General features: G+C 51.7%; 1 protein-coding gene across 3 annotated transcripts in view; it reads left to right on the top strand.

The window, feature by feature from the left end:
- The window catches only part of HSF2BP (heat shock transcription factor 2 binding protein), a 95195-nt gene that overhangs the window by 17684 nt on the left and 64383 nt on the right, over nt 1-13128 (top strand). For all 3 annotated transcript variants that reach the window (XM_075580593.1, XM_075580595.1, XM_075580594.1), the window contains exon 5: nt 13047-13128. This exon is cut by the window's right edge and continues 57 nt beyond it. In XM_075580593.1, the coding sequence (XP_075436708.1) occupies nt 13047-13128 (82 nt within the window). The remainder of the gene's footprint in view (nt 1-13046) is intronic.

Raw genomic sequence — 13128 nt, 5'->3', positions numbered from 1 at the left:
GCGCAGACTGGGGCAGGGGGGAAGAGAGCGCAGACTGGGGCGGAGGGAGAGAGAGAGAGCGCAGACTGGGGCGGAGGGAGAGAGAGAGAGCGCAGACTGGGGCGGAGGGAGAGAACGCAGACTGGGGCGGAGGGAGAGAGAGAGAGAGCGCAGACTGGGGCGGGGGGGGGGAAGAGAGCGCAGACTGGGCGGAGGGAGAGAGAGAGAGCGCAGACTGGGGCGGGGGGGGGCGGGGAAGAGAGCGCAGACTGGGGCGGAGGGAGAGAGAGCGCAGACTGGGGCGGTGGGAGAGAGAGAGCGCAGACTGGGGCGGTGGGAGAGAGAGAGCGCAGACTGGGGCGGAGAGAGAGAGAGAGAGCGCAGACTGGGGCGGAGTGAGAGAGAGAGAGCGCAGACTGGGGCGGAGAGAGAGAGCGCAGCCTGGGGCAGAGGGAGAGAGAGAGAGTGCAGACTGGGGCGGAGGGAGAGAGAGCGCAGACTGGGGCGGAGGGAGAGAGAGAGAGAGAGAGTGCAGACTGGGGCAGAGGGAGAGAGAGAGAGCGCAGACTGGGGCAGGGGGGAGAGAGAGAGAGCAGACTGGGGCGGAGAGAGAGAGAGAGCGCAGGGGGCGGGGGGAAAGAGAGCGAGCGCAGACTGGGGCGGATGGAAAGAGAGAAAGCGCAGACTGGAGCGGGGGGGGGAAGAGAGCGCAGACTGGGGCGGGCGGAAAGAGAGCGCAGACTGTGGCGGAAGGAGAGAGAGAGAGCAGACTGGGGCGGAGAGAGAGAGAGAGCGCAGACTGGGGCGGGGGGAAAGAGAGCGAGCGCAGACTGGGGCGGAGGGAGAGAGAGTGCAGACTGGGGCGGAGGGAGAGAGAGAAAGCGCAGACGAGCGGGGGGGGGGGGAAGAGAGCGCAGACTGGGGCGGGCGGAAAGAGAGCGCAGACTGTGGCGGAGGGAGAGAGAGAGAGCAGACTGGGGCGGGGGGAAAGAGAGCGAGCGCAGACTGGGGCGGAGGGAGAGAGAGTGCAGACTGGGGCGGAGTGAGAGAGAGAGCGCAGACTGGGGCGGAGGGAGAGAGAGAGAGCGCAGACTGGGGTGGGGGGAGAGAGCGCAGACTGGGGCGGGGGGAGAGAGCGCAGACTGGGGCAGAGGGAGAGAGAGAGCAGAGTGGGGTGGGGGGAGAGAGAGCAGACTGGGGCGGGGGGAGAGAGAGCGCAGACTGGGGCGGAGGGAGAGAGAGCGCAGACTGGGGCGGAGTGAGAGAGAGAACGCAGACTGGGGTGGGGGGAGGGAGAGCAGACTGGGGCGGAGGGAGAGAGAGCGTAGACTGGGGCGGAGGGAGGGAGAGCAGACTGGGGGAGGGGGGAAGAGAGTGTCGACTGGGGGAGAGAGAGAGCGAGAGAGCACAGACTGGGTGGGGAGAGAGAGAACAGACTGGGGGGGAGAGAGAGAGAGTACAGACTGGGGGGGAGAGAGCACCGACTGAGGGAGAGAGAGAGAGCACAGACTGGGGGGGGGGGAGAGAGCACAGACTGGGGCGGGGGGAGAGAGAGCAGACTGGGGCGGAGGGAGAGAGCAGACTGGGGGAGGGGGAAAGAGAGTGTCGACTGGGGGAGAGAGAGAGAGCGAGAGAGCACAGACTGGGTGGGGGGAGAGAGAGCAGACTGGGGCGGGGGGAGAGAGCGCAGACTGGGGCGGAGGGAGAGAGAGCGCAGACTGTTGCGGAGTGAGTGAGAGAAAGCAGACTGAGGTGGGGGGAGAGAGAGCAGACTGGGGCGGGGGGAGGGAGAGCAGACTGGGGCGGAGGGAGAGAGAGCGTAGACTGGGGCGGAGGGAGAGAGAGCAGACTGGGGCGGAGGGAGAGAGAGCAGACTGGGGGAGGGGGGAAGAGAGTGTCGACTGGGGCGGAGGGAGAGAGAGCGCAGACTGTTGCGGAGTGAGTGAGAGAGAGCAGACTGGGGCGGAGGGAGAGAGAGCAGACTGGGGGAGGGGGGAAGAGAGTGTCGACTGGGGCGGAGGGAGAGAGAGCGCAGACTGTTGCGGAGTGAGTGAGAGAAAGCAGACTGGGGCGGGGGGAGAGAGCGCAGACTGGGGCGGAGGGAGAGAGAGCAGACTGGGGCGGAGGGAGAGAGAGCAGACTGGGGGAGGGGGGAAGAGAGTGTCGACTGGGGGAGAGAGAGAGAGCGAGAGAGCACAGACTGGGTGGGGAGAGAGAGAACAGACTGGGGGGGAGAGAGAGAGAGTACAGACTGGGGGGGAGAGAGCACCGACTGAGGGAGAGAGAGAGAGCACAGACTGGGGCGGGGGGAGAGAGAGCAGACTGGGGCGGAGGGAGAGAGAGCAGACTGGGGGAGGGGGGAAGAGAGTGTCGACTGGGGGAGAGAGAGAGAGCGAGAGAGCACAGACTGGGTGGGGAGAGAGAGAACAGACTGGGGGGGAGAGAGAGAGAGTACAGACTGGGGGGGAGAGAGCACCGACTGAGGGAGAGAGAGAGAGCACAGACTGGGGGGGGGGGGAGAGAGCACAGACTGAGGGAGTGAAAGTACAGACTGGGGGGGTGGAGAGAGCCCAGACTGGGGGAGAGAGGGATGGGGAGGGAGAGAGCACAGACTGAGTGGGGGGGGAGGGTGGGGAGTCAGTCCGGTGGGAGGAAAAGGGCCATGGAGTGAGGGGGGGGGAGTTATTCAGCCTCACTCTCTTTTGGGGGGAGGGTATAGCTGATAAGACTGCTCCATTCTGTGTGTCCCCCCCAGGATAAGGCCGCTCCGTTCTGTGTCCCCCCCCCAGGATAAAGACGCTCTGTTCTGTGACCCCCTCCCCCCCCCAGGATAAAGCAGCTTCGTTATGTGCCCCCCCCCCCGCAGGAAAAGGCCGCACTGTTCTGTGGCCCCCGCAGGATAAGGCCGCTCCGTTCTGTGGCCCCCGCAGGATAAGGCCGCACCTTTCTGTGTCCCCCCCCGCAGGATAAGGCCGCTCCGTTCTGTGGCCCCCGCAGGATAAGGCCGCTCCGTTCTGTGGCCCCCACCGCAGGATAAGGCCGCTTCGTTCTGTGTCTCCCCCCCCCCCCCAGGATAAGGCAGCTCCGTTCTGTGGCCCTCCCCCCAGGATAAAGCCGCTCCGTTCTGTGGCCCCCGCAGGATAAGGCTGCTCCGTTCTTTGGCCCCCGCAGGATAAGGCCGCTCTGTTCTGTGGCCCCTGCAGGATAAGGCCGCTCCGTTCTGTGGCCCCCGCAGGATAAGGCCGTTCCGTTCTGTGGCCCCCGCAGGATAAGGCCGCTCCGTTCTGTGGCCCCCGCAGGATAAGGCCGCACTGTTCTGTGGCCCCCGCAGGATAAGGCTGCTCCGTTCTGTGGCCCCCGCAGGATAAGGCCGCTCCGTTCTGTGGCCCCTGCAGGATAAGGCCGCTCCGTTCTGTGGCCCCCGCAGGATAAGGCCGTTCCGTTCTATGGCCCCCGCAGGATAAGGCCGCTCCGTTCTGTGGCCCCCGCAGGATAAGGCTGCTCCGTTCTGTGGCCCCCGCAGGATAAGGCCGCACCTTTCTGTCCCCCCCCCGCAGGATAAGGCCGCTCTGTTCTGTGGCCCCCTGTGATGGAGCGGGCTGTAGGCGAAGACAGATAGACGCATAGACAGAGGGTGAACCGTAACTGTAGTTGTTTATTAGCCACAAACCAAATAAACATCAGGTGCACTGTCCCTTTAAGTAAACCAAAATAATAAAATAAACACCTATTCACGTTAGGGAAACTAATAGACTTCACTCCAGCCTTTTCTAGCGGGCAGCCAGCTAATCTGGTTATCCACCCAAAACATATACTATGTATTCAAAGTACAATAAAAAGTCTCTTATCTGAATTGCAGCTCCAACAGCAAATCAGGAACGCCGGTTCTGGGAGCGATCTTTATCATGGGTGTGATTCCCAGTTGGACCCCACAGGCCTGCTTCGTTCAGTCCTAGGGTCCATAACAGCAAGTAAAAGACACCGACTGGCACTGAGTTGGTAGCACGGGAACCTGGTTCAATTCCCGGTGACGGCTCCTTGTGACCTTGGGCGAGTCACTTTATCTCCTTGGGCCTAAGTCGCCAAAAAATAGATTGTAAGCTCCACGGGGCAGGGACATGTGCCTGCAAAATGTGTCTGTAACGCGCTACGTACAACTAGCAGCGCTATACAAGAACATGCTCTTATTATTATTATACAAGAACATGCTATTATTATTATTATTATACAACAACATGCTCTTATTATTATTATTATTATACAAGAACATGCTATTATTATTATTATTATACAAGAACATGCTATTATTATTATTATACAAGAACATGCTATTATTATTATTATACAAGAACATGCTATTATTATTATTATACAAGAACATGCTATTATTATTATTATACAAGAACATGCTATTATTATTATTATACAAGAACATGCTATTATTATTATTATTATACAAGAACATGCTCTTATTATTATTATACAAGAACATGCTCTTATTATTATTATACAAGAACATGCTATTATTATTATTATACAAGAACATGCTATTATTATTATTATACAAGAACATGCTATTATTATTATTATACAAGAACATGCTATTATTATTATTATTATACAAGAACATGCTCTTATTATTATTATACAAGAACATGCTATTATTATTATTATACAAGAACATGCTATTATTATTATTATACAAGAACATGCTATTATTATTATTATACAAGAACATGCTATTATTATTATTATACAAGAACATGCTATTATTATTATTATTATACAAGAACATGCTATTATTATTATTTTACCCTCCAGGGGAAAAGCTAACTCTGTCCCTGGCAGCTTCCTGCCTTGTATGCCGGCGTAATCAGGCGTTCATTGCCCCCACGTCCCTGTTCAGGTATGAAATCCGGCACCCGTGCAGAGAAAACCCGGGCGCTGCCTCCGAGCCGTAGTTGATAGGGGAATAAAACAAGATGTTACGACCTTAATAAGATATATAAGGATCCCCTTGGCTTCGTAGTCTCTTCCTATGACTTAGACCCCAAAAGTATCTACCCAGGATCCTTGTTGGTACAGGGATACAGAAAGAAAGGGTAGCACAGGTTGAGGGGTATGGGTGGGAAATAATAAAGAGTATTTGAGTTCGAGTGTATGGAACCTCGAACTAGTGATGGTTGGGGTAATAAAATAATAAAAACACTTACACGGCCTTGTGTAAATGCTGTCACATCAAGGTTTCTTTGTGTTCTTTGCTTCTTTATTCTGCGGGAGGGGCGTTCCTTCTCCCCTGGCCCAAATGACTTCTTTGATTCACCAGCGGCTCATGATTAGGCTATCCCCCTCGGAACGAACAAATAAATGAACAGATGTTAAGGGAAAATACATATAATGATAATAATACCTGACTTAGGTGATATATAAAAGCAGAATGGAACTGCAGTCACTCACACGGGCAAGTGTGAGTGTAGTCTTGAGGGGAGGTATCTTTCCTCTTCCTCACATATAGAGTCTCAGAACTCTAGGTCCGTGAGACGCTGTAAAAGTGGTGGGAATGAATATCAAATATATATAAAAGTCAAGATGATACTCACACGGCCTCGTGTGAGCAAATACAGGAAAGGTAACTTTACGTTCTCCTTTGAACTCCAATGCTGGCTCCAAGATGCATAAGGAGTTGTAAGGAACTGTGGGGTTTTAGACTCTTTCTCTCTCTGTAAATGTATGTGTCAGTCTTTTGAAGGCTTTGTTTTTTTTCGTGATCAAGGCACTGGTGATGGCTTCGGATTTCTGTACAGAAACTTTTTCTTCCTCAAACTCTTTTATTAAAGGTTCTCTCTTTTCTATCTTTAGCAACTGACTATTGAGTACTGAGCTTTCCTCTTGGCTCTTTCCCAGTTCCTGTGTAAGTTTGGGGTTGTCCTCCTGCAGAGCTGCAAGTTGTTGGGGTGTGGATTTAGCTGCCAGATTTAGCTCTTCCACTTCCCTTTTGAAGTTTTTCATTTTTACACATTCCGCTTCCAGTGCCTGGTGTAGACACATGTCCGTTCCTTGTAGGCTGAACGGATGTGCTGATTTTCCTCCTCTTGTTTCCCAAACTCTACTTTTAGGTTTTGCTGCAAGTTCAATTCATCAGCGAGAGACCTCTGGTTCTTGAGCACATCTTGCAGTTCTCTTACGGTCTCCATCTCTTCCCGGTGCTCACTCTGAATTTGCATCTCCATCATATTTTGGAGCTCTGCCGATTTCGTCGCTAGGGTCGCAGCAGCTTCAGTTTCCACGCCTCTTTCTCCTGGGCGTACTGACTTTTGGGGATGGAGCAGTCTCTCTGCTCCTCCAGCTCCCGCTCCAGTTTCTGGACCGCCTCGTGCTCCCTCTCATACATTGTTACCTGGCTTCTAAGCTCCTCCTCCAGCAATGCTCCTTTCTTACCTGCGCCCTCTGACATCACACAGCTATATCCCCTGCACTAAAAAACACCCCTACAAATCCTCCTCTCACATCCTCTTTCTGTCCATGCTTCTCCTCCTTGCTTCTGGGGATATCTCTCCCAATCCTGGTCCCTGCCTTATTTCAACTTGCTCTCGTCCTCGCCTCCCACATGCAACTTCTACTCCTTCTGGTGTCAACCCCTCCAACCTCATACCCATCTCCTCTGTCTGCCGTTACCGAACCCTTCCTATTCCCCCCTCTCTTGCTTTTCCCTCCTTTGAGGCTCACACTGTCCAGATCTTTTCTCCTCTCCCTGTTCATGTGGCGGTCATCTATCGCCCACCTACCTCTACTCATCCCCCTTCTGCCTTTCTCTCTCACTTTGAATCCTGGCTCTCTTTCTTTCTCTCCTCAGACTCCCCTGTTCTTCTCCTTGGGGACTTCAATTGCCACATTGATGACCCCTCTCTCTCTTGGGCTTCCCGCTTTCTTTCTCTTACCTCTTCTTTTGGCCTTCAACAGTGGACTGCAGCCAGCACCCACAAGGATGGCCACTACTTAGACCTGGTTTTCACTAAAAACTTCTCTCTCTCTGATTTCTCCATTTCCCCTTTTCCTCTCTCTGACCATCATCTCACCTCATTCTCTCTCGCTTCTCCCCTTCTCCACCTCCATCTACACCCCGGTTCTGCAGAAACCTGCGCTCTATTCACTTACCTGACTTTGAGTCCACTTTACACTCCTCCCTCTCCTCTCTCAGCTCTGCTACAGACCCTGACAACCTGGTCAGAAAGTACAACTCTGTCTTGTCCTCGTCTCTTGATCTACATGCCCCACTTTCTCTCTGCCGCCCTCGCCCTTCTAACCCTAGACCCTGGCTAAATTACCACACGCGCATGCTGCGTTCCTCCACTCGTTCCTCTGAACGCCTCTGGAGGAAGTCTCACACTCTCGCAGACTTCCTTCACTACAAATTTATGCTATCCTGTTTCAACTCTGCCCTCTCGCAAGCTAAACAAGCCTACTTTTCTGCACTAATCAACATGCACAAATCTAACCCACGCCGACTGTTCTCTGTCTTTGATACTCTACTCAAACCACCCTCAGCTGCCTCTCCTTCCTCCATCTCCGCTCAGGACTTTGCTGACTATTTTAAGGAAAAGGTGGAATCCATACGGCAGAACATCCCCTTTGTTTCTTCCCCCCATCCTACACCTCTTCCTAACTCTCCTCCTGCCTTCCTTGAGTCTTTTTCCACTGTCTCAGAGGAGGATGTGTCGCTGTTGATCTGCTCTTCTCCCTCTACCACTTGCCCTCTTGACCCCATTCCCTCCCATCTCCTAAAACCTCTAGCTCCTACTATAATCCCTACGCTTACACACATTTTTAACTCCTCCCTCTGCTCTGGAACCTTTCCATCCTCCTTCAAACATGCAACAGTCATACCATTACTCAAAAACAGCAAGCTTGACCCTACCTGTCTTTCTAACTATCGACCTGTCTCCCTCCTGCCTTTTGCCTCTAAACTACTTGAACGTCTTGTATTCTCTCGCTTGCTCCATTTTCTCAACACCTATTCTCTCGTAGACCCTCTACAATCTGGCTTCCGCACTGCTCATTCCACCGAAACAGCCCTCACCAAAATAACTGACGACCTCCATGCTGCCAAAGACAGAGGTCATTACACTCTGCTCATATTACTCGACCTCTCTGCAGCATTTGACACCGTGGACCACCCTCTTCTCCTCCACATTCTCCATACTCTAGATATTCGGAACAAAGCTCTATCCTGGATCTCATCCTACCTCTCCCATCGTACTTTTAGTGTCTCTTCTGCTAACACCTCCTCCTCCTCTATTGATCTCTCTGTGGGGGTACCCCAGGGCTCTGTCCTGGGACCTCTTCTCTTTTCTCTGTACACACTCTCTCTAGGTGACCTAATAACATCTTTTGGGTTTAATTATCACCTCTATGCCGACGACACACAAATATACTTTTCAACACCTGACCTTACACCTGCTGTACAAACCAAAGTTTCTGAATGTCTCTCTGCTATATCATCCTGGATGGCCCTCCGATGCCTTAAACTCAACATGGCTAAAACAGAGCTCCTCATACTTCCTCCCAAACCTGGCCCTACTACCTCCTTCCACATTACTGTTGGAACTACAATCATTCACCCAGTAGCCCAAGCACGCTGCCTAGGGGTCACGTTCGACTCCTCTCTCACATTCGCCCCTCACATTCAAAACATTTCTAAAACTTGTTGCTTTTTCCTCTGCAATATAACTAAGATACGCCCTTTCCTCTGTTGTTCGACTGCTAAAATTCTGACTCAGGCCCTCATTCTCTCCCGTCTTGATTACTGTAACCTCCTGCTGTCCGGCCTTCCTGCCTCTCACCTGTCTCCCCTACAATCTATCCTAAATGCTGCTGCCAGAATCACTCTACTCTTTCCTAGATCTGTCTCAGCATCTCCCCTCATGAAATCCCTCTCCTGGCTTCCGATCAAATCCCGCATCTCACACTCCATTCTTCACCTCACTTTTGAAGCTTTACACTCTTCTGCCCCTCCTTACATCTCATCCCTAATTTCTCGGTATGCACCATCCAGACTCTTGCGTTCTTCTCAAGGATGTCTTCTTTCTACCCCCTTTGTATCTAAAGCCCTCTCCCGCCTTAAACCTTTTTCACTGACTGCCCCACACCTCTGGAATGCCCTTCCCCTCAGTACCCGACTAGCACCCTCTCTATCCACCTTTAAGAACCACCTTAAGACACACTTGCTTAAAGAAGCATACGAATAGCACTGTGGTTATTCTAAACACGATACATAATGCTTGGCCCCCTGCAGACGCACTTACCAGAACTCCCTCCTACTGTCTCTGTACGTTCTCCCTACCTACCAATTAGACTGTAAGCTCCTCGGGGCAGGGACTCCTCTTCCGAAATTTTACTTTTATGTCTAAAGCACTTATTCCCATGATCTGTTATTTATATTATCTGTTATTTATTTGATTACCACATGTATTACTACTGTGAAGCGCTATGTACACTAATGGCGCTATATAAATAAAGACATACAATACAATACAATGCTCTGGTGATGCTCAGTGTGGCCTTCAGCTCCTCATGCTGTTCTCCGGGGACAAACTGAGTACTCAGACGCTCCTATAGTACTTGCTGCTTCTCCTCAGCATCTGCCTGTTTCTCATTGGCCTCCTGCAGACTTGCTGGCTCTGCAGCTTCTGTTCTGCTTATGTGCACTGCTCCAAGGTGACACGTTCTCCTTGCAGTACTCGCTCTGTATTCTGCAGTGCTTGCTGCACTTCTTGCTTTTCCAGGGCCAATTGTTTCTTTACTTTTTCTGCTTGGTGAAGTTTCTCATCTCCTTCACTGATGTGGTTAGTCAAATCTGAAACCATCTCTTGTAGGGCTTTCTTCTCTTACAGTCTCTAGAGTTTGCCCGACCTCTTCAAGGGCGTAATCATATAAATTCAATCCTGCGGTGAGACGGTGAAACTCCTTCTGAGAGACTTCCAATTCAGCCTTCGCCTCTTCATCCCTGGTGGCAGCAGCTGCATTTGACCGCTCCAGGTTAGTCCTCATGTCCTGGAACTCGCTCTGCAAGTGACGCTTTGTCTTCTCCAAAGTTACACACTTGGCGATCGCTGCGGACAGACCCCTCTGTAGCTCAGTCTTAGTCTCTTGCTCTTTAACCCACTGCTCTTGGAGGAGATCATAGTCATGCTTGGCATCTCGCAATGCATCTTTAACCTGGCTCAAGGAATCATCAACTTTTTTCTCATCTTTTTCCTTTGCCTTCATCACTGGATATTCCGCCGTTCCCAGGAGGCTTCAGCCAGTCCCTATAGGCTGCAGAACATATCGGCTCCATTTGGAATGATGATTTCCTGATGTCATAAGCTCATTATTAACTGTTTCTGTACCTTCTTCTGTAACTTGGGAACTTTTCTTTTCCCTCTTTCCCCCCCCATTGTTTTGGTAGCTCTGAGGCATGAGCAGTACTCGGTTCACCTTCCTTGCTTGGAACTTCTGCATTTTCTCCTTGCCCACCCCGCATTGCTCGCTGTCGCAGTCGCTGGAGACAATCTTCCTCATATTGCCGGTACTCTTCATACTCCAGCACGTAAGGACACGCCTCCTCCGAGTGCCGTGGGTCCTCGCACTCCATACGTCCTACGGGCATTTTGCCGTTGCGTCTCGCTGTCGCTGTGCATCCTGGACTTCAGCAAAAAAAATTATTAAAAAAATCAATTAAGACTTTTCATTCAAACCGCCTGAAGAAGTTTACTTTGGTAAACGAAACGCGTCGCGACTACAGTGGCTGGCGGTTTCATTATTCACCACCAGTACACATTCAAGTGTATAGTTTTTGCCCGTTCCCGATCGTTTCTACGTTATCAAAAACGGACAGGCATCCTAAGGACACCTATAGAGGGCTCCGGTTCCTGCGCATGCGCGCTACACTCCTCACCACGCTACTACACGTGGAGGATAGGAGACATAACGGAGACAGCCCCAGCGCGCGGGACTGATCTCCCAGGACTGAGACTGCCCATTTATTCCCTATGTGATGCCCTACTCCTGTGATAAACGTCAGAATCGGGGATCATTAAAGAAATTTTATATGTAAGTTATTACTATTTTTATTTTTGGTAATACAAATTACATCTCTCATCTTGGTGCGCTTTTGTGTTTTTTTCTCTTTTACTGACATTGGTATCGCCGTCGGAGTCTTCCGGTGGAAGCCACATTTGGAGGTGGGGGAGACACCTCAAAACACGAGAGCAGCAAAAGAACAGAGAGGGATCAACATTCCAGGTTTAAAGAGCCAGAGCGCGGACTGAACTTTTCAAGATTTTTCATTCACCTTTTTCTTCCAGAATCAGTACCTCGCGTTGGTCACCGTCTGTATTAGTTTTTCTGCATCTGCGCAGATTCACATAAATTCTTTCACTTTTCCTGCATATATTCCAATCACCTCTGGTAGTCCTATGCAGTGTGGCAGCCTTTACTTCCAGAATCAGTACCGCTCGTGGGTCACCGTCTGTATTAGTTTTCCTGCTTCAGTGCAGATTCGCGTCAACTCTTGCACACTTTTCCTGCATATACTCCATTCACAGCTGGTAGTCTTATGCAGTGTGGCAGACTTTATTTCCAGAATCAGTACCGCTCTTGGGTCACTGTCTGTATTCACTGCTTCAGCGCAATTTTTTTCCCACACACCTGGTGGTGCAGACTTCACTCCCAGAATCGGTACCTCTCGTGAGCCACCGTCTGTAGCCGTCTTGCTTCCCGAATCAGTACCGCTTGTGGGTCACCATCTGTTGTACAGCCTCGTTTTGTTGCTTTATCCTGCGCAGTGATCCTCTGCATGCAATTCTTCTGCCAACCTCTGGAGACGCCGCATCCCACTTCTGACACCATATGTTACGGAGCAGGCTGTAGGCGAGGACAGGTAGATGCATAGACGGAGGGTGAACCGTAACTGCAGGGGTTTATTAGCCACAAACCAAATAAACATCAGGTGCACTGTCCCTTTAAGAAAACCAAATAATAAAATAAACACCTATTCCTGTTAGGGAAACTAACTAGACTTCACTCCAGCCCTTTCTAGCGGGCAGCCAGCTAATCTGGTTATCCACCCAAAACATATACTAAGTATTCAAAGTACAATAAAAAGTTTCTTAGCTCAATTGCAGCTCCAACAGCAATCAGGAACGCCGGTTCTGTGGAGTGATCTTTATCCTGGGTGTGATTCCCATCCTGAGTGTGCTCCTGGGCCTACTTCCTTCTGTCCTAGGGTCCATAACAGCCAGGCTCTCTGCTGGTTGGGATAAGTCGCTCTACCCTCATGGGGAAAAACCTGTCTTTCTCTGGCAGCTTCCTGCCTTTTATGCCGGCTTAATCAGGAGTCCATTTTCCACACCTCCCTATTCAGGTATGAAATCCGACACCCGTGCAGTCTGGAAAGGGAGTGAAACTCTTCAATCCCTTACACCCCACCTCCCCCCCAGGATAAGGCCTCTCCGTTCTATGTGTCCCCCACAGGATAAGGCCGCTCCATTCTGTGTCCCGTCCCCCCCACCGCAGGATAAGGCCACTCCGTTCTTTGTGTCAGTCCCCCCACCGCAGGATAAGGCCGCTCCGTTCTATGTGTCCCCCACAGGATAAGGCCGCTCCATTCTGTGTGTGTCCCCCCCACAGGATAAGGCCGCTCCGTTCTGTGTGTCAGTCCCCCCTCCGCAGGATAAGGCCGCTCCGTTCTATGTGTCCCCCACAGGATAAGGCCGCTCCATTCTGTGTGTCCCCCCCCCCCCCACAGGATAAGGCCGCTCCATTCTGTGTGTCAGTCCCCCCACCACAGGATAAGGCCGCTTCGTTCTGTGTGTCCCCCACAGGATAAAGCTGCTCCGTTCTGTGTCCCCCCCACAGGATAAAGCTGCTCCGTTCTGTGTCCCCCCCAAAGGATAAAGCTGCTCCGTTCTGTGTCCCCCCCACAGGATAAAGCTGCTCCGTTCTGTGTCCCACCCACAAGATAAAGCCGCTTCGTTCTGTGTCCCCCCCACAGGATAAAGCCGCTTCGTTCTGTGTCCCCCCCACAGGATAAAGCTGCTCCGTTCTGTGTCCTGGCCGCTCAGACCCTGCAGAGTTTTGCTGGATCCCTGGGGACGGAGAAGCTGCCGC

Source organism: Ascaphus truei, assembly GCF_040206685.1.
Source record: "Ascaphus truei isolate aAscTru1 chromosome 3 unlocalized genomic scaffold, aAscTru1.hap1 SUPER_3_unloc_8, whole genome shotgun sequence".
NCBI classification, from domain to species: domain Eukaryota; kingdom Metazoa; phylum Chordata; class Amphibia; order Anura; family Ascaphidae; genus Ascaphus; species Ascaphus truei.
Note: the sequence above shows the minus strand (reverse complement) of the source record. Positions and strands in the feature narration are given on the sequence as shown.